General features: G+C 60.5%; 1 protein-coding gene and 1 long non-coding RNA gene across 3 annotated transcripts; one reads left to right on the top strand and one right to left on the bottom strand.

Moving 5' to 3' along the window:
- Positions 1-30: 30 nt before the first annotated feature.
- LOC139185880 (uncharacterized) lies at positions 31-2,620 on the bottom strand. Its single transcript, XR_011569491.1, has 2 exons — positions 1,965-2,620; positions 31-1,033 (listed from the first exon to the last, which is right to left on the bottom strand). It is a non-coding gene; the product is annotated as an uncharacterized lncRNA (long non-coding RNA).
- A 10,690-nt stretch (positions 2,621-13,310) lies between these two features.
- On the top strand, positions 13,311-17,160 carry TMEM250 (transmembrane protein 250). 2 transcript variants are annotated; one of them, XM_019971098.2, is made up of 2 exons: positions 13,311-13,525; positions 14,872-17,160. In XM_019971098.2, exon 2 carries the CDS (start codon positions 14,993-14,995, stop codon positions 15,410-15,412), a length of 420 nt encoding a protein of 139 aa, XP_019826657.1. In that variant the 5' UTR covers positions 13,311-13,525; positions 14,872-14,992; the 3' UTR covers positions 15,413-17,160. The 2 variants fall into 2 exon arrangements, with proteins under 2 accessions (XP_019826657.1, XP_019826659.1); XM_019971100.2 differs by lacking the exon at positions 13,311-13,525 and adding an exon at positions 13,951-14,096.
- The last annotated feature ends 1,938 nt before the right edge of the window (positions 17,161-19,098 follow it).

Here is a 19,098-nt window from a genome sequence, read left to right as displayed (position 1 = left end):
CAGCACAATAAAAAAAAAAAGAACCTTCACTGCGATTGTCTGATCTAAATTTATTTCATAACATGCAGAATTAATAAGATACTGGCTTTAAGGCAACCATGGCAACCGAATGCAGAAAAGCTTGTCCCGGCAAATAGATGAATTCATAAATAACCCTGAAGTGCTGATATCAACAGTCGCGGGACCCTGCGGCAATGTTAATGGAGTGCCTCACCCCTGTGCCCGCGTCCAGCCAGGGCTGGGCAGCACGCCCCCACCCCGGGGGGACGGTTCCCCAGCTGTTACCATGAGCTGGCAGGAGGGGCTGAGGATTCCGTGGCTGGTCAAATGTAGGAGGGCCTTTGTGGAGCTCTGGCTCCCTCGGGGACCCTGTCTGCAGATAAGTGGCCCTGGGGCGGGGCGGGGGGCACAGGTGAGCCACACTGTCTCCCCATGGTTCTGACAGCCAGCTGGTGCGGCCTCCGGTCCTGCCCCCAGGGCAGCAGTCGACGCATGGGAGGAAGCATTTGTTCATCCATGGAATCATTCAAGCGCTCGGCAAAAGAAAGTGGGCACAGCAGCAAGCGAGGCCAGCCAGGCAGGCGCGCCAGGGGGCGCCACTGGACACACAAGCAGACTGCCCCCCTCGGTGCAGCCGCTCGGCACTGCGTGACCCCTGCTGTAGGCTCTCCCACCTTGACCGGGAGCCAGCCGGGCACCTTGCCTCCCAGTGGCCTACAGTTCTCCCTGTCCTGGTTCTTCCATTTGGCTATTTACAACCAAACAGCTCAGGAAGGCCACGATTCAGCCCCACGGAGGGGCCACTGTGCTGCCCGGCTGGCCAGCCGAAGGACGTGGCTAAGCCTTGCTTCCCGGGAGTGGGTCCTCTGCGTGGAGGCTGGTGCTGCCTCCGGGACCTGCGTGCCGAGGTCAGTGGTCAGTCTCTGCCTGGCTGGCCTGTCCTGAGGGCACGCGTTCCTTCATTCCCAAAGCCACGTCTCGTCATCCAAGTGTGCGAATCCTGGACCCGGCCTGGCCAGACTCCCTAGAGAGACTCCAGAAGGAAAGGAGAAAGCCGGGGATCAGCCCGGGTAAGGGGAGGGCTGAGCAGGAGGAGCACAGGAACTTTACGGCAGCGAAACGGTTCTGTGTGATGCTCCAGTGGTGGACGCAGGACATCATACTGGTCCAAGCCCTTAGAACGCAAGACTCTGAGAGTGGACCCTACAACACTTCGGACTTTGGGTGATGCTGACTGTCAACATGGGCTCGTCAGCTGTGATCAATGGATGGCTCCGGTGGGAGATAACAGGGGAGGGTGCGCAGTGGTTGGGGGGCATGCGGGCCATCTCTGTACCTCCCTTTCAATGTTTGCCGTGAGCCTGTAACTGCTCTAAAATGATGGTCCACATATACACACCTAAAGTGACCCCATCAGGGCTCACTTTTTAACTGAAGTGCTTCTGCAGAACTATTTATGAGAAGCCTTTCTTAGCTTAGCCGGAGGTCGCCCCAGACCTAATGAGCTACCCTTCTCAGGCGCGCAGGTCTGCAGGTCTCCCTTGTACCTAGAAGACTCCTCTGCCCAAGAGATGTGTGTCTCAAACCTGAGGAGCTTTCCAGACACGGTGGGCAGAGGTGGGGCTGTCTGGGGTGGGGGCAGACCCAGGCTATGCCCCAAACTCCCTGGGGGAGGGGAGCCGGAGTCACTTAACCAGAGCTGGGAGACCACCCACCAGACACCTGGGCCGGGAAATCTGTGGTTCGCTCCTGCAAGGCTGATGGCCCCCACCCCCCAACATTCTCAGCAGCCTTACAGCGTTCCCCGCCTCCGGGGTCCAGACTAGCGTGGGAGCAGCCCCATTCGCCTCCTTTAATAGGGGGGGCTCATAATGCCCATCCCTTCGAGGTGGGGGCGCCTCCACCCTGGCAAGAGGGGACTAGTTTATCAACCTCCTGGAGCCAGGACCCCAGCCCCGCCTTACCCGTCCTGGACCTGTGCAGTCAGGCTTCTTCCCCCGTCCCTTCTCTGCGTGTGCGTGTCTGTCTGTCTGTCTCTTCTCTCTACACAAAAGCCCAGGCCTCTGTTGAGAGGCATCCCCCATCAGGGGTGTCCCTGTCCCCACCCCCTACGCCAAATCTGATGATGGCTCATCCTGTTTCAGGAGGAAGGCCGCTGGGGGTGGGAGGTTCTCAGCGCTGAAGGTGGGGCTGCGGAGCGAGCCCGCCCACCCCCATCCCCGCGGATCCGGAGAACCAGGTGTCCCAGAAGCCGGTGGAAAGGGAGAGGCCGCCCCCTAGCGCCGCCGGAGGAGCGCGGTTCTCGGCGGGAGGGAGACACGCCTCCCCCTCTCCCCCACCGACGGAGTGGGTCCGTCCAGGGAGGTCTCTCGGCAGGTCCGAAGGGCGGGTGGGGACCCTGGAGTGGCCGGGTCAGGACGCATAGCCCTCCTCTTGGCGCTGCCTTCGCCCCCCACCTCCGAGTGCCCCCACTTGCCCTGGCCCCGGGGTCCCCATGTACAGGGGGATACGAGTTCCTCCTGGGATCAGCGCTCTGTTCACCGCCCCCTCAAAAAAAAAGCCTGGGCTCCTGGTGCGGCTGCACCCGACTCGCAGCAGCGCACCCCTCCTCTTGCTGACGCCCCAGGGCCCGGGAGAGACCGGCGACGGGGAGCGCAGGCGACGCCCGGCGCCGGGATGCTCCAGCGTGCCTCCGGGTGCGCGGGGTGCGCAGGGGGGCCCCGGCGCCCTGCGCGGTCAGCGGTGGTGGGCAGGGGTGCCTGGCGTGCTCCGGTCGCCCGGCGCCCGCGCTGCCTCGGGGAGACCTCTGCCGCCGCCCGAGCGCGCATCCCGGCCCGGGGGCGCTCCCTGCCGGCCGCCGCGCGCACCAGCCAGGCTGAGCCCCGGCAGCAGAGCTGCGGGCGCCTCTGTCCCCCCACCCCCAGGGCGGGCCAGGCCTCCGGTGCTGCGGCTCCATCACCCACGCCCTCGGGGCTGAGCTGCCTCACTGCGCAGGCGCGGAGGTGCGCACCTGCTCCTTTGAGACGCTCACCTGTCCTTGTTCTTACCGGCAGGAGGGTGAGTGTTTGGCGGTATGTTTTCTTCCTCTGCCGGTTATAAAACGATGGTGGACCTCGGTTCACACACTCTTAGGTCGGTGACAGTGGGTCGCTGCCCTGTAGTGAGAGTTGATGCTATGACTGTCTCCATTAAATGAAGGGAACCAGCGCCGGGACCATCAGCCCATAAGGGAAAGGGCCCTTGCCAGCCACCTGCCCTTAACTCCTGGGAGCGGGCAGGGAGGGCTGCGGGAGGCTGTCCCTTCAGACCCAGACCATGGGAGAGGGGAGCCCCACTGAGTATGCCACACAGCATCGACACACAAGGTGAGTGCACATGAGCCAGTTTGTGGCCGCCTTCAGGACACGCTGGATCCAGCCGCCTGAGTCCTGGGCCTGAGACCCTGAGCATTCTCAGGCAGCACGGCTCTCAGGGCCCTTGGACAGGGGGGTGGAGGTGATGGAGGGAGGTGCCCTGGTCCGCTTCAGCGTCAGCCGGGCACTGATAAGAGCTGATGCTTGCGTGGCCTGCCCCCACCCCCGACGGAGGAGGGTGCTCCATGGGTGCTGAGACCCAGAGATGCAGCCAGGACAGGAAGGCCCCGAGGGCGCTCTGGACCCGCCAGTGCTTGGTGAATGGGCTCAGGAGCGTCCCTTCATGGGGGACACTGACCCCGGGACCCAGAGGCAGTTTCTGGGCAGTGGGGGTTGGGGGTGGGGAGAGGGGCACGCAGCTTTTGCTGTTCTTCCCGGAGGGTCAACAGGCCAGTCCCTAGGACCCTTTTACTGCTCACAGCGCCTCCATGCTGGAATCTCAGAGTCCAGGAGCCTTGCATCTCCATAGAGCGGGGACCCCACGAGGAACCTGGCCAGGTGAGCGCCACCCAGGCTGGGGCTGCTGTCTCTGCCAGCCAGGAAGCTGGATGGGGCCGGGATCCCCCAGCACAGGCCTGCCTCCAGGGGCACGTATTGACGGAAGCTTCTGTCCCTCCCCAGGTTCATTTATTTCCTTGCACTAAATTCTCAAACCCCAGCAGGGCTGGAAGGTCTAGGACCCTTAACCAGGCTGGAGAGCTTCTAGAGGCGCAGAAAGAAGCTCAGAGTCCCAGTGGAGGCAGCTGCAGGAGTTTGCTGGAAACATCTGGAAGGATATCTGGTGTGATGGGGAGGGACAGGTCAGTTTCAAAGGCATTAACCTGGCAGGGACGCATGCACACCTCAGTGGACATCTGCACAAGGCCACCCACTCGGCCTGTGTGAGGGCTGAGGTCGGGCTGGGACGTCAGGCCCGAAGCCCACCATCCACACAGGGACAGCACTCTTCCAGGGCCTCTTATGCAAACTCAAAAGCACTTAGGAATATATGTTTTTAATGCCCTCTCTTTTTCTTTTCCTTTTTATTGTGATAAAATATACACAACCCAGGAGAATTTCCTGTCAATCAGGTGGTTCGGACTCTGAGCTTCCACCGCAGGGGGAGTGGGTTCAGTCCCTGCTTGGGCAACTAAGATCCCACGTGCCCAAAAAACCCCCAAGGAAACCAGGACAAGGACATCCACCATATGACATAGTTATTAACTGAAAAAACCTAGATCCATATGGGATAAGTTAAATTATCAAAAACACATAACACAAGCCTTATGATCGTAACCATTTTTAAGTGCACGGTTCAGTGGCACTGAGTCCATGCCCATTGTTGTGCCACCGTCACCACCGTCCATTTCCAGAACTTTCTCAAACTGACACTCTGTCCCTGTTAAAGCCTCACGCCCCCTCCCTTGCCCCAGCCCTGGCCCCACCGTATACTTCCGGTCTCTGTAGGGTCTGACCCCCTGTGTGCGTGCCTGTGTGCTAAGTCCGTTCAGTCATGTCAGACTCTTTGTGACCCCATGGACTGTAGCCCACCAGGCTCCTTGGTCCATGGGACTCTCCAGGCAAGACTATTGGAGTGGGTTGCCGTGCCCTCCTCCAGGAGATCTTTCCAACCCAGGGATCGAGCCCCAGTCTCATGTCTCCTGCATTGGCAGGCCGATTCTTCACCACCTTGCCCTCCCACGAGTGGGATCACACAATCCTTGTCTGCCGTGCCGACTCATTCCACTGAGCACAGTGTTCTCCGGGGCCCGTCTTTTGCTGAGTGAGTTCGGTGCCCTATGGGCGGACCATCCAGGAAGCACGCTGTTCTTTGACCTCAGTGGCCCTCAGTGAATTTGCTGAGACCATCCTGAGCTCAGACACCGTGTTCCAAATAAGTGTCCCCCTCTGCCGTGTCTCAGACCACCACCCTTTGCGCTTCTACAGAAGCCCACTCCGCTGAAGCCCCAGGACAAGCAGCTTGCAGCTTTCCTCCGAGGCATGGACACTCGGGGGTTTGCAGTAAAGAATCTGGCTGAAATGTAGGAGACTCAGGTTCCATCCGTGGGTGGGAAAGACTCCCTGGATAAGGTAATGGCACCCCCCTCCAGTATTCTCGCCTGGGAGATCCCATGGACAGAGGAGCCTGGCGGGCTTCAGTCCAGCGAGTCGCAGAGTCGGACACTACTGACTAAATAACAGCAAACATGACCCCATTCCCAGGAGCCTGCGCCTGTATCGGCAAGAGCAGGCGAGGGGTGGCAAAGGCAGAGCCTCAGGTGGGGAGTCCCCGCCACCAGCCCAGAGCCTCGACCCTCACTCTTCTGTGGCTGCAGAGACAGCAGGTGTCCAGCCACGACAATTGTCAGGGGCTCTAAGAAGTTGGCCAGCATCCGCACTGCATCCCAAGGGAAGAGAAATGGATGTGCACCCAGCTTTATGTGCCAGGGTGTCCATCACAGAACTGTGCACGATACCAAAACACTGGGGTCAGTGCCCGTGTCCGGTCAGAGAGGAATGATGAGGTAAGTGACAGAACATCGTGTGCTGGGATACACGGGCCCAGATCTATGAAGAGTGGCTGCTGTCATGGAAAATGTTCCTTTTGAAAGGCCAAGTGGGAGAGTTGTGCAGTCACTTAGCCGTGTCTGACTCTTTGCAGCCCCCATGGATGGCAGCATGCCAAGCTTCCTTGTCCTTCATCATCTCCCAGAGTTGGTGATGCCATCCAGCCATCTCATCCTCTGTTATTCTCTTCTCCTCCTGCCTTCAATCTTTTCCAGCATCGGGGTCTTCTTTTAAGGAGTCAGCTCTTTGCATGAGGTGGCCAAAGTATCGGAGCTTCAGCTTCAGCCTCAGTCCTGCCAATTCACGTTCACTTGATTTCCTTTAGGATGGACGGGTAGCAGGACGCAAACCCAGGTGCCCAACAGAGTCCCACTTCTGAAAAACAAAATACTAGAGCCCTTTGCCAGCAGAAAGCAGGCGCCAAGGAACACAGCGTGTCCTCCTGTGTCCCAGGGCAGAGCCAGGCTGGTCCCCAAGGGACCAAACAGGGCAGCTGGGGAAGCAGGGAAGACACAGAGTGTGCTGATGGTTAAGAGAGGCCCTCTGCCAAAACGTGGGGCTCTGGGGTGGGGTGGGGGTCCCGAGGTGGGGTCCCGAGATCCGGGCATCAGTCAGGAGCTCAGACTGAAGCCCCGAGTGGCCCACAAACCCCTGTTCAGCCCCACAGGTGCACACCAGCCTCCCTCTCTCTCCGTGTTTGTGGGTGCTTTCCTTTCTCATCTGCTAGAATTACACAAGAAGCAGGTGTGGTTCTGGTTGAAACAGACTCACCAGATTTTACAAGAAAGAAACAAAGACCCTCCACAAAGACACAGTCCTCCCTTAAAGCATAAAGCTTTGTGGAGGTCTCCTTGGTGACTTCTCCAGTCTGGATGGTCTCGTTGTATGAGACAGTCTCCGGCAGGTACCAAGAGAAATGGGCACACAGCTCCGTCAGACTGGAAGCAAAGTGATGGGGAGACGAGACTGCCCGGGTCCACACCGCACAGCGCGCTTGGTGAGCTCAGCTCCGTGCCTGCCTTGGGTCAGGCCTCGAGCAGAGGACACCTCCTCCCCCTTCAGGCCTTGGCCCAGGGCACGGGTCCACCCCTACCTGATGGCCTGCCACCACCCTCCCCCACGAAATGGGTAAAACACAGTTTAATTAAAAAACCTTCATTTAATCAAGAATCAAAGGGAGGAATGGGCAGATCCTGAGAGAACCATTCCCAGTCCGTCTCACTTCCCTTTGTTCTAGAAAAGACTACGGAGCCGGCACCCACATCGATGGCGTGAGCGCCGGGGCTTCTGGAGCCAGGCCAGACCAGAGTGGGTGTGGTTCCTGGTGGTGACGTCCAGGCCTGGCGAACCAGGTGACACGCGCGAAGGCCACCACCGCAGCCCCAGGGCAGCAGCTAACGGGGACGCGAGCAGAGGGCCTGGCTGACTGGCTTCGCCGCCAAGATGGGAATGGGAAAGGCTGCCCAGGGGAGAGGCGGGCCTTGACCTCCCAGTCCTGTCCAGGCTGGCTCTGCCCTGCTCCCCGGGGCGTGCCTGCACAGCCATCCATCATTTCTGGGCTTCCAGATTATTCTGGAGCTGATTAAATTAGCAAATGCAATCACAATCTGAAGCAAGTTAATTGAGAGAATTTATTTGGGCCTGACAGTTTTATGCATGTTTGATGAAGTATTATAAGGTTTATTTTTGATTTTGCATAATTTACCTTTAAATCCTGCACTGGGGGGCCCATCAACCATTAACGACCAAAATAAACCTCTTTTAAGATGCATCTATTTATGATTTATTTCTGAACGCAATATCCTCCAGGTTTTTTTGGTGCTGTTGCCAAACTGACAAATATGTTAAAAGTAACATTTTGAGCCACTGCGCTCACCCTGTAAATCTTCTGGAACGTATACAATTCATTAAAAGTTTTGAACGAAGTACAAGTTAGCATTTATATTGCAACAAGTGACATATAAATGCCTGTGTTTGTCTTCCAGGCCCGCCATAAAACATATCCACCCCGCCGGGGCTCCTCCGAGCCAGACAAATCGCCCACGCTCTGGGGGATGATAACTCTGCCACCAATCTTCCCTCCTGTCAGCACAAAACTGTTCAATCAACAGGAGTGTGAGCTGTGTCTTTTGTGAAATTAGCACAGGAGGAAATACAACCTGGGCTGGGGACTGGGGCCGTGGGTGCAGGAAGGGGCCAAACCACTGTGGGCGATGACCTTGAACACACGCCTTGCCTGCCGGCTTCTCGGCCTGAGTCTGGGTCTTAGGAGGGCACATCCGTGAGACGGCAAGCATACTGCCCAGGAGGAAACCAAGGCCACCAAGACGCCGGGCTGTGTGGTCTCCTCCTTCCCACGGTGAGAGGCTGAGTCCCAGTCTGGGAGCTCAGACCCTGGCAGCTCCGCGTGGACTCTGCACCCTGAGGTCCTCACTCACAGCCACTGGGGATGAGACCTCCAGCTCACAGGTGGAGGCTGGACACCTAGGGAGGTTACGTAGATTAGCCCACCCACTGAGGAGCCTGGGGGAGGTGGGCGGGGGCGCTGGACACACTTCTGAAATCAGGGCAAGACTGTCACCGATAAACTATAATCCAGGTGCCGGTCCAGCCCGCCCTCCTCACCACCCCCAAGCCTGTAGCCAGTGTCCAGCTCGATCTGCTTTCCCTCCAATGCCCCTTACCCCTGCACTGGGCACCCAGGCGGGCCGGAATGGAGCCGGGCAAGCTGATGCCCGTGGATGTCACTGGGCGATACCAGGCTGAGGCCACTCCCCCCACCTGTATCCCCAGTTTTGGATGCCCAGTACAGGGCAGGCACTTCATCAACCAAACAACCAACCAACGAACGCAAGCAGAACTGGGCCTGTGGTGGGCCAGACACTGGGGCTACAGAGGGTGGGATGGGGGCGTGGGCATGGGAAGCCTCCCTGCCAGGCAACACCATGCTGAGACCGAGTGGCCAGGTCATGCCAGCCTTGGACTTAGAAGAATGGAGGACAGCCAGCTGGTGGGGGAGTCAGGAGGAAGGGAGGCCGAGGCGGGAGGGGGGCCCTGCGCCCCTCCCCAACTGTCTCGGAGACACAAGCCAGCGGCACAGAGGACTCTGCCCAGTTAGAAACTGGTGGACCAGAGCTGGAGCAGCAGGATGGGGCTGCAGCAGCTCACGATCTGACGCCGCTCTGCCCTCTGTAAACGCCGTCCACGGGGTCTGTGGCGTCCCTGGTGGCTCAGAGGTGAAAAAATCTGCCTGCCAATGCAGGAGACGCAAGTTCAATCCCTAGGTCGGGAAGAGGCCCTGGAGAAGGGAATGGCAACCCCTTGTATTCTTGCCTGGAGAATCCCATGGACAGAGGAGCCTGGCGGGCTACAGTCCATGGGGTCGCAAAGAGTCACACGTGACTGAGCGCACACGCCTGCACACACAAGTCTGTGGTAACCTCTGGGGGCTCAGCCGGCCCTCGTGACACACCGGCCAGGGTCCACCTGGAGGAGAGGGGTGTCCTGTCCGGGGTCACGGGGGTAAAGGAGGAGTCACATCAGGGATGAGAGGCCGCCCAGATAGGCTGGGGTTCCGTAACCAAGGACCAGCAAGGGAGTGAGACCAGTGCCGATCAACAGAGATGTCTGCAGGGCCTGGAGGAGACGGCCAGTACGCATGCCTGTGTTAGCACGGGTGGTGTGGGTGGTGGGTTTACCCCAGGTTTGGGAGTCAGGCCTGACTTGAACTAAAAAAACCTCTTTCCTCATCTGTAAAAGTGGAGGCAAGACGACTTCCCTTGAAGGCGGTGATGAGGATTTGAAATGACACGTTCGCTCAAACCACTGGGGGATGTGACCAACCTCCCCACCCTGGTGTGGTAAAACAGCACCCGTTTCATTGCGCTCACAGGGCCCAGACAGGGCTTCCCTGCTCTGTGCCACCTGGGGGCTCAGCCGGGCAGTCTCAAGCGGACGAGTGACCCAGAGAGCTGGGGTCAAAATCCCCCAGAGAGTCACCCACTCACGGGTGGGATGCCCCAAGGCTGAGCTCGGCGGGGCCACCCATGATGGGCTGGCCCAGTGCCCCACGTGGGCCCGCGTCTCAGGGCGCCATGACTGGGGCTTCCAAGAGCGTCCCCGAGGCTGAGGACGAGGCTGCACAGCCTGGAATCACACAGTGTCACGTGGCCTCAGGATCTGGTCACTAAGGCAGCCCAGAGCCCAGGGGAGGGAATTCGTCGACTCCAACTCTTTTTTTTTGGTGGTGGTGGTTTTTAGTTTTACTCCCTCGAGCACAAAATCATTTTCACACATTCTTTTTTTTCTAACTATCCTTTTTTAAAATATTCTTTTCCATGATGATTTACCATCGGATACTGACTACAGTTCCCTGTCCTGTACAGGAGCACCTTGCTGTCTAGCCACTCTCTATAGGAGCTTCGCTGCTGACCCCAACCCCCCCTCCAGCCCTCTCCCAACGCCCTCCCCGGGGCAACCGCCAATCTGTTCCCTGTGCTCCTGAGTCTGCTTCCGTTTCACACACAGGTTCGTTGGTGTCGTATTTTAGATTCCACATCTTATGGTATTTGTCTTTCTCTGTCTGACCTTTGGTATGATCATCTCTAGGTCCGTCCATGTTGCTCCAAATGGCATGTCATTCTTTTTTGTGACCGAGTATATACACACCACGTTTTCTGTATCCATTCCTCTGTCGATGGACATTTAGTTGATTCCACGTCCCGGCTATTGTGAGTCGTGCTGCCATGAACACTGGCATGCAGGTATCTTTTTGAATTAGAGTTTTGTCCGCCCGTATGTCCAGGAGTGGCGCTGCTGGGTCATATGGTGGTCCGTCTCTTGATGGCGAGGTGACTGTAGGACCGCTCACAAGGACTCCACAATTGCTGAAGGCTACGCTGTTGGGGCCCTTGTGAGGATTAAACCCACCGTCCCGGGGTGGGAGGTCACACCAGCCCCGCCTGAGGACCGGACAGTTAGAACATGACTGCAGAGAGGTCGGTCCCTCCCCACACCCAAACCTGCAGGGCAGCCTGATGTCAGGGGTCACTCAGCCTCTACTGTCCTGGGTGGCAAAGAGTCATTCCATGTCTGGCCCCTGGAGTGACCGGATCCTTGCTCCCCAGCAAGCACGGGGACAGTGGAGGGTGGGGGTGGCTAAGACAGTCCCAACCTGGCGGTCTGCCCATTTACCATTCTCTGTGAGCCGTGTGACAAACACTTGTTTAAAGCAGGGGCAAACTAGGTTTTTGCAAAGGCAGAGAGGGGAGGGTAGGCCAATGGGCCTCTGCGGCACGAGGCTACTCAGCTCCACCGTAGCTCCACAGACAACTGGGAGCTGCTGGGACTCGGCCTGGTTTACAGCTCAAAGCCCCGATGGACTCAGGCCCTTCTCGGACCCTTCACTGGGTCTCAGGCCTGGCTCTGTGACACCTCGTGCACTGTTCCAGCAGGTGGCGCCCGGCCACCGCCCACATCACAGATGTCCTCCTGACGTGGGGGCGGGGGAGCGGGGTGCCTGAGAGGATAGCAACATGAGGGAGCCCCCGCTGGCCGGTCCCCCCTACCCCGCCAGGGGCAGCCTGCGAAAACCCACAGCACACGTCGGGGGTCTCCCCCGGCCCTGCCACTGAGCTGGCCCTGAGGACACAGCCTCATCTTCATCCTCGTGGCTCTGGACCTGGCGGTGGTCAGGCTGCAGATACGGCAGCTTCCAGCCCGTCTACTGAATGAATTAACAACAGAACGTAGCAGAGTGTGTGGTCAGGAGAAGTGCAGTTTGTGAAGCTTCTGGAGTTGTTTAATCGTGTGAGTGTGTGGACTAGGTCATGACGTAGAGAGACATCTATCTTATCGTGTGGCCTGTGGTAAGGAAACTGAGCCAGTGGGAGAGGCCGATCCATCAACGAATCTTTGAGCTTTTGAGGTGGAGAAAGGGTATGGTTGAGATTAGTCAGAACCACTAATTCCCACCAAGGGGAGGGGGTGGCCAGGGAAGGGGTGGCACACAGTTGGAGGCGGTCTCCCAGAGGTGGGGATAGTGACTGGGGTTTTAAAGGGTGAATAGGAGCTCACTGGGTGAGGCAGAGGGACAGAAAAAGCTAGTGTGAAGGGACAAGGACAGGAGCAAGGGGGCCTCCTCACAGGGCTGAGGAGGGGGCCTGGACAGGGCGTCTCCAAGGGACAGGGCTGGACCCAGGTCTGGGGAAGAAAACCAGCACCCTGGGTTAGGGTACAAAGCAGGGATCAACTGCAGAGGCCCAGCCACAGAGAAGATGCAGTTTAAGAATCACTTCTTCTCTTCCATCCTCTCCTGCTGCCCCCTGACCTGATCTGGGCCCCTTCCTCCCCTCTCCACCATGACCGCGTCAGACTCTCCTCACCAGCAGAGCGGCAGCTGAAGGGACAGAACCACCATGCGTGTTCCCAGGCACCATGCTCCACCCCTAGGACAGGGCGGGGCGAGGGCTGGCTGGGGTCAGGACGTGCACGCCTGGTGCCGGTGCTGGCAGGTAGGGGCTCCAGCCCTGGAGGGTCAGCCAAGGGGAGGTCAACACCCAACTGTCTTCGGTAAAGGATGCCCGAGGAACTGGCCTCTACTAGAGCAACCGGTGGCAAAAACAACGACCAAGACCAGGACCCCAGGCACTGGGGGTGCAACCAGCTTCTTCCACGTGTGGAAACATTCTCCACACCCGACAGAACTCAGGTGGAACTTGCCAACTACATCCAAGGAGCGTTGTTTCCCCTACCCTGACCTCGACCGGATTAAAACACTTAAACACGTCTACACCGACATCCTCTCTCTCCCAGGGTCCCTACATGGGACCTTGACATCTGTGGGTGGTGTCAACCAGTCCGTCCTGACTCCCTACATTTGGGGACCTTGGGTGGTGTCCCCACTCCGCTCCAGACTCGCCAGACGGCCAACACGCAGGGCCGGGACCGACACCAGCAGCACCACGACCGAGGGCTCTTTACAGACCGCAAGACCGTCACTGACCCAAGGGCGCGCTCCTGCGCACTGCCCACAGCCTGGGGCACAGAGGCGCATGCGCAGAGGAGCTGCTGGGGGAGGGGGGGGCGCCGATGCGCAGATCCCCTATCTGCGCCTGCGCAGGACGGGCCGAGGCGCAGACCGGGTACCTGGGGCGGTGTTGTCCGGGGGTACGTCACGGGCCGCGCGTCGGGCGCGTACGCACGCACGCACGCACTTACGCTCAGGGGGCAAGCGCCGAGTTCCGGGCGCCCGGGGTCGACGCCGAAAAGGGGGAAGGGAGGCGCTGTCCGTTTCGGCCGGGCGGAGCGGTGGGGGGGGGGGGGCGGCGGGGGCGGTGTGAGGAAAGTCCTACGGTGGCCGCAGAGGGACGGCGCTACGGCTCCCACGCGGGGCCAAACGCCGCCGGCCGCCGGGCGCGGGAGCCCCTGTCCCTTCGGGGCGGCCCCGGGCCGGGACGCTTGAGGGTCCGGGCCGCGCCGTCGGCACCATGCGGCCGCCCAACTCCTGGAGCCCCGAGGGACAGGGGGGCTCGCGGCTCGGGACGCCGGCGCGGAGAGGGCACCCGGTGAGCAGGCGGGGGTGCCCGGGCGGGGCGGGGTGGGGCGGGGGCGGCTCCCAGGGGCGCCATGGGTCGGCCCTGCCTCTGGGGGTCGAGGGCCTAGCACTCAGCGGGCGGGGGTTGGGGAGACGCGTGGGTGTCGCCCCGGCCCCCCACCTGGAAGCCCGTGGCGCAGACCCGTTGCCCGCGGGCAGATGGACAACGGGAGGATGGCTAGCAGCCCGCACCCGGCTGCGACCCCGCAGGAGCACCGACGTCTAAGTGCCATCAGATGCTGTCAGACCTGGTTCTGGCTGCAGCCTGCGGGCAGGGCTGGGCCTGTGAGCAGGGGAGGGTGGACGCGCCCGGCCTCCCCTTTCCTCCCGCTCTGGCCAGAGCAGCACGTGGGCGGCCGGAGAGGGAGCTAGCTAGCACGAGCCCCTCTGCAGGCCCCCAGGCTGCACGCCACGTGACGGGAGGCCGATGCCCTAGGCAGCGCCTCCCCCGGGCCTGTCGTCAACTTTGCCGCTCCGATTTTACGCATCCTGTACTTCCAGTTCTGTGTTTTCCATCCACGACCCAGGCACAGCTATAAACGGTAGTTGCTAGGCAAAGCCAGAGAGCCACTTGCTATTTTCTCCTCTCTGGTGGTCCAGTCCCATGACCTGCGATGACACCACTGGCCAGCCCTGGGCTGCCATCTCCTCCTCTGCCAGGCATGGGCAGCCTTTGTCCAGTAATGCTTGCTTCCTACAGCACCCCTGGGAGCCCAGTGCTGCTGGCATCCCCATGGTGCAGAGCAGGAATGGTCTCAGAGGGTGAAGTGACCTGCCCAAGGTTACTCTCCTAGTGAAGGACAGCACCGGGGTTCAGGCGCCGCGGGGGGAGCCCAGAGCCCTGCGCCAGCTGCCTGATCCCCAGCGCTTGGCCTGTCAAGTTGCTAAAGAGAGTGACCCGGTCAGCTCAGTGGGCACCCTCTCCCTCTTCCTGTCCTGTGCTGGTTGCCACCCAGGGGCTTATTCTCCCTGGATAAAGCAGCCACAGAAGTGCAGGCAGCCTTGGGCATCCCAGTTAAAAGCCAGACGCTGAGTCCACTGCAGGGGGACTCACCTAGCCTCTGGGGAGGGGGAGGCCCTTTCTCTCCTTTTAGCATTGACTGCACTTGGGGGGGGTGTCTGCGCCCTCTGTCTTGACCCTTCTTCCTGGTGTCACTGGTGGAATTTCGGTTCCCACGTGACTGTGGGTCCCTTCGGAGTGTCCTCAGCCTTTTGAAAATGATAATTTAGTGGCTCTCCAGTCCCAGACTCCGTCTCCTGGCAGCCCTGGCTGTGTCCTGGCTGACCCAACTCCTCTTCGTGTCCCTCTCCCTGCAGGCCCCCGCCTCCCCTGGTGCTCAGCCTCGGCCGCCCAGGCCCAGGCGCCCACGACGCCTATGCTGACCGCCGCCGGGACTCCGCCGCCGCCTCGAGCTAGCACCGCCGCTGTCCGGACCCGATGCCGGTCATGCCCATCCCCCGGCGGGTGCGCTCCTTCCACGGCCCGCACACCACCTGCTTGCACGCCGCCTGTGGCCCGGCTCGCGCCTCCCGCCCGGCCCGCACCAAGTACAACAACTTCGACGTGTACGTCCGGGCGCGCTGGCTCTACGGCTTCATCCGCTTCCTGCTGTACTTCAGCTGCAGCCTCTTCACGGCCGCGCTGTGGGGCGCGCTGGCCGCCCTCTTCTGCCTGCAGTACCTGGGCGTCCGCGTCCTACTGCGCTTCCAGCTCAAGCTGTCGGCGCTGCTGCTGCTGCTGGGCCGCCGGCGCGTGGACTTCCGCCTCCTCAACGAGCTGCTGGTCTACGGCATCCACGTGACCATGCTGCTGGTCGGGGGCCTGGGCTGGTGCTTCATGGTCTTCGTGGACATGTAAGGGTGCCGCGGGCTCCTCTGGGGGCGGCTGATGGCGACCTGGCTGTAGCTGCACCTGCGAGGAGTGCTCTTCCTGCCGGGATTGGTCAGGGCCCCTTCTGCCCAGTCCCAGAGGAACGACCTCCCTGCGCGCAGGGGTCTCAGGCTCGGACCGGAAGGAGCGGAGACTTTCCTGTGAAGGGGACGCTGGCGGCCTCGCTCCTGCTGGTCTTTGCTTCAGCCCTTCTCTGTGTGCTTTCGGTGCAACATCCCCCGGGCCACCTGCTTGTGGTTCCGCCTGCACTTCCCAGCAATTCCAGAGGGGACCCGTCGGTCCAGTCTGTACTTGGAGAGCCCGGGTCCCTGTCCCCTCTCCAGGACACCGGCATCACCAGTGTTGGTGTGAGAGACCCCTGGGAAGGGTGTGGTGCGCCGGTGCAGACCTGGAGGGTCTCTCCCAGCTGCCCTGTCCCCTCCTGTGCGCCCCCAGCCCCTGCGCCAGCCTTAGGGAAGTGTCGGGCTCCACCAGCTGACGCCCCGCACTGCCACCAAGCTCTTCACTCCGCCCTGGGCCACCAAGTCCTGGCTCAACCCATACACTGTCCTCCATATGTTACCCTGCGAGGTGTCCTGAGTCCCAGACCGGGCTTCTGTGTCACCTGGGTTCACTTGGCAGGTTGTTAGATCAGGAGTGGGTGTGCTGGTTCCAGGGCACGCCTGTCTTCCTCCCAGGCAGGTCTGCTGAGCAAGTCGGCCAGATGACGTCATCTCTTCAAGTGTGACTTTCTGAGGCAGGCAACTCAGTGCATTTCTGGCTTTGGGGGCTTGTGGGGGTGGGGGGGTTCAGCCTCTTCCCTGGAGGGAATGTCCAGGATTAAGATGTGTGTGTCAGGAGCAGATATCAGAGGTGGCCCGAGTGCTGCACATTAAGAAACACCTCTTGGAGTTGGGTACACCAGACTGGACCGCCAAGTGAGGGACTCGGTGGCCCTTGTTCCTGCCTCAGCAGCTGTTGGAGCAGCTGGGAGTACAGAGCAAGAGTGAATGTGGGCCAGGGTGGTTCCGATTGCAGAGAAAACATACCAAAGGCCTAGAGGCTTGCCCCGCCCCTCCCCTGCCTCCATCAGATGAGGCCAGGGTGGCCTTGGGCCTCCTAGGCAAGCGAGGGGCACCCTGAATGATTCAGCTGGGACAACAGCCAGAGGCAGGACTTAGGGCCTCAGACGGGAGGGCAACAGGCAGGCTAATGCTGCTCCACCCCAAGTTGTCCCCACAGCCCCAGGCACGGGCAGTGGCTCCTTCAGCCCCGTCTGGCCAGGCTGCCTAGTGGCCAGAGGGGCTGTCAGGGCAGTTGTGTGCCGCTGGAAGAAAAACCCAAATCAGGTAAAGAAAGCAAAAAATAACTTGGCTGCAAGCCGTGTTTTTTTATTTGTAGTCAGCTTCTGTCAGGCGATTGTCCACTCAAGGTCAGCGGTGGGCTCCTCGGAGGGAGTGGGGGGCGAGTCTGTCCGAGTTACCTGGATGGCAGGCGAGGAGCCGATCCGCGTGGACCCCACTTCTCAGCGCTGCAGAGAATCTTTTGCACTGAATCTTGCTGTTTCCTGAAAGCTTTGTTTTGTGTTCGTTGACTGCTGGCACTCTGGCCCCAGGCGGGCGTGTGCCCGTGGGGCTGGGGGCGCAGTGTGCGGGCCCGCTGCTCGGTGCCCTCAGTGCCTGTGAAGCTGTTCATGAAACGAGCCACCTGCATTAAACTTATTTTTTTAACACGTTGATGGTGTGACTGTTTAAAGCTCAAAAGCTGTATACCTTTTTTAAGAGGATATAACAAGCCCGAAACACCACAGATGCTGTTTTTTCTTAAGTACAGTGGGAAACTTAAAAGCACCCGTTACCAAGCTGGAGAAGGAGTCACTGTGCTGGACTGCAGTGGGCCCTCCGTGCCCGGAGGCCAGGGGTTCCACCACTGGCACTTGCCCTTGGGGCTTGGCGGGGGCGGCCGCGAGACTTGGTCAGTGCTGGGCGAGTGAGGGCCTGGTGAGGGTCGTGAGGCTGAATTCAACAACCGAGTGCGTATGGTCCTTGTAAGACAGGACATACCCTCTTGGGCCGGAATGGCCGTGCGCATGCAGTGTGCACTGAGTTTCAGAGAAGACACCCGCAGGCGAGATACTGGCAGAAAACCCAAGTATGGTTCTTGCTGAGCCAAAAAGCAATTGGAAAAATGAGATGCACGTTCTTATTTATCTTTATTGAGTGAAGGCTTCCCTGACTCCCGTGATGAGGAGGGTCACGTCCTCTCCCGTAGCCGGGGTGGCCAGAAAGCGGCCCTGGAAGGAGAGCTGCGGGTCTGCAACAGGGCGGCCTCGCTGCCAACCCTGGAATTGTGTGGGGCTTGATGTATCAGTGGAAACCAACCTGAGTCCTCTCGGGGTTTAGCTGCTTCTGATGGCAGAGTTGGTAGACTCATCACAGAAGCCTTGGTCCTCGAGACATGCCGGAGGACCCTCGGGAGGTATGGTTTGTTAGCTACAGCCTGGCCGAGTCTCGGGTGGGGCGATGCTCTCTGGCCAGGAGGGAGACCCCTCTTGGGCATGCCAGCTTCAAGGGGAGCCAGTGCCAGCAGGCAGCACCATCCCAGGTTCGTCCTTACCACGCCTGAGCCTCAGGGAGGCCCAACTTCCGTGGCTCCCACAGGCTGCCAGGCCTGGCCTCCCTCCCCGCTTTCTGGGCGAGTTGGCGTGTTGGTGGTGGAGACAGTGGGCCTTGATTGTGGGAATCCGGGAGGCCTGAGGGGGGCAGGCAGGCACAGTGACCACGAAGAAGGAAGCTGGCCAGGGGAGGGCCAGTTCAACTCAACTGGCCAGTGCCCGAGGGCAAGCTGGGGAGGGTTGGGGGTGGGGGGCGAGGCCTGGGAGGCGGCAGCGGTCAGCGCCCAAGCTTGGGAGACTCGGGGCACCCGGGGCCTGTGGCCTGCGAAGAGAGGACAGTCAGATTCGGGGGCAGTGATCCCTGGGCAGGGAGGGCAGCAGGTCAAGGCTGGGGCAGAAGCCCGGGGAGGCGCTCCCCTGGAACACAGAGCAGGGCCTGAGGGCTGGGTGGTGGCCTCCCTGGCCAGGCACTGGGGCTCTCTTGGCCGGCCACCCATGGAGCTCTCCCTCTGGGGAGTACCCCTGGCCCGCAGGGTGGAAGGGGCTGCCCGTGGGAAGTGAGGCAACTGCGGGAGAGGGGTCATGGCAAGAAGGGAATTTCTAGAAACCAGAGGTTTATCTGAGGAAGTCAGCCCCCGGGCAAGGGGGTGGACAAGGCGTCCTCAGAGATACCCTCTTGGCTCCAGAGTCGCTTTTGCTGGCCCTGGGAGGGAGACCACACTCAGACCGCCATGTCCTCCCACCGCCCTGACCTCCTGAGTGCACAGCCTGGGGGAGGACGCAGCCCCCACCGGGAGGATGGCCGGGGCAGGCGGCCGCCCCCCGCCCCGCCCCCGTTCTGGGGGAGCGTGCCCCCCACTGCGGCGGAGGAAGGGCGGTCCACTGGGACGCCCGCGGGTATTGACGTCCGCTGACCTTGAGAGTCCCTGTCCCCTCCGGCGCCTGATTGGCAGAGGGAGGCCGGCTCGGTGCTGACTCAGCGCTTCCTTCCCTCCGCTCAGGCTGGTCGGTCCTCTCCCTTCTCCCTTTTTGGTGTTGTTTGGAAAGGGCCTGTCTTCCG

This window comes from Bos indicus, chromosome 11, assembly GCF_029378745.1.
Source record: "Bos indicus isolate NIAB-ARS_2022 breed Sahiwal x Tharparkar chromosome 11, NIAB-ARS_B.indTharparkar_mat_pri_1.0, whole genome shotgun sequence".
NCBI lineage: Eukaryota > Metazoa > Chordata > Mammalia > Artiodactyla > Bovidae > Bos > Bos indicus.
This window is presented reverse-complemented; position numbering and strand designations above follow the sequence as displayed.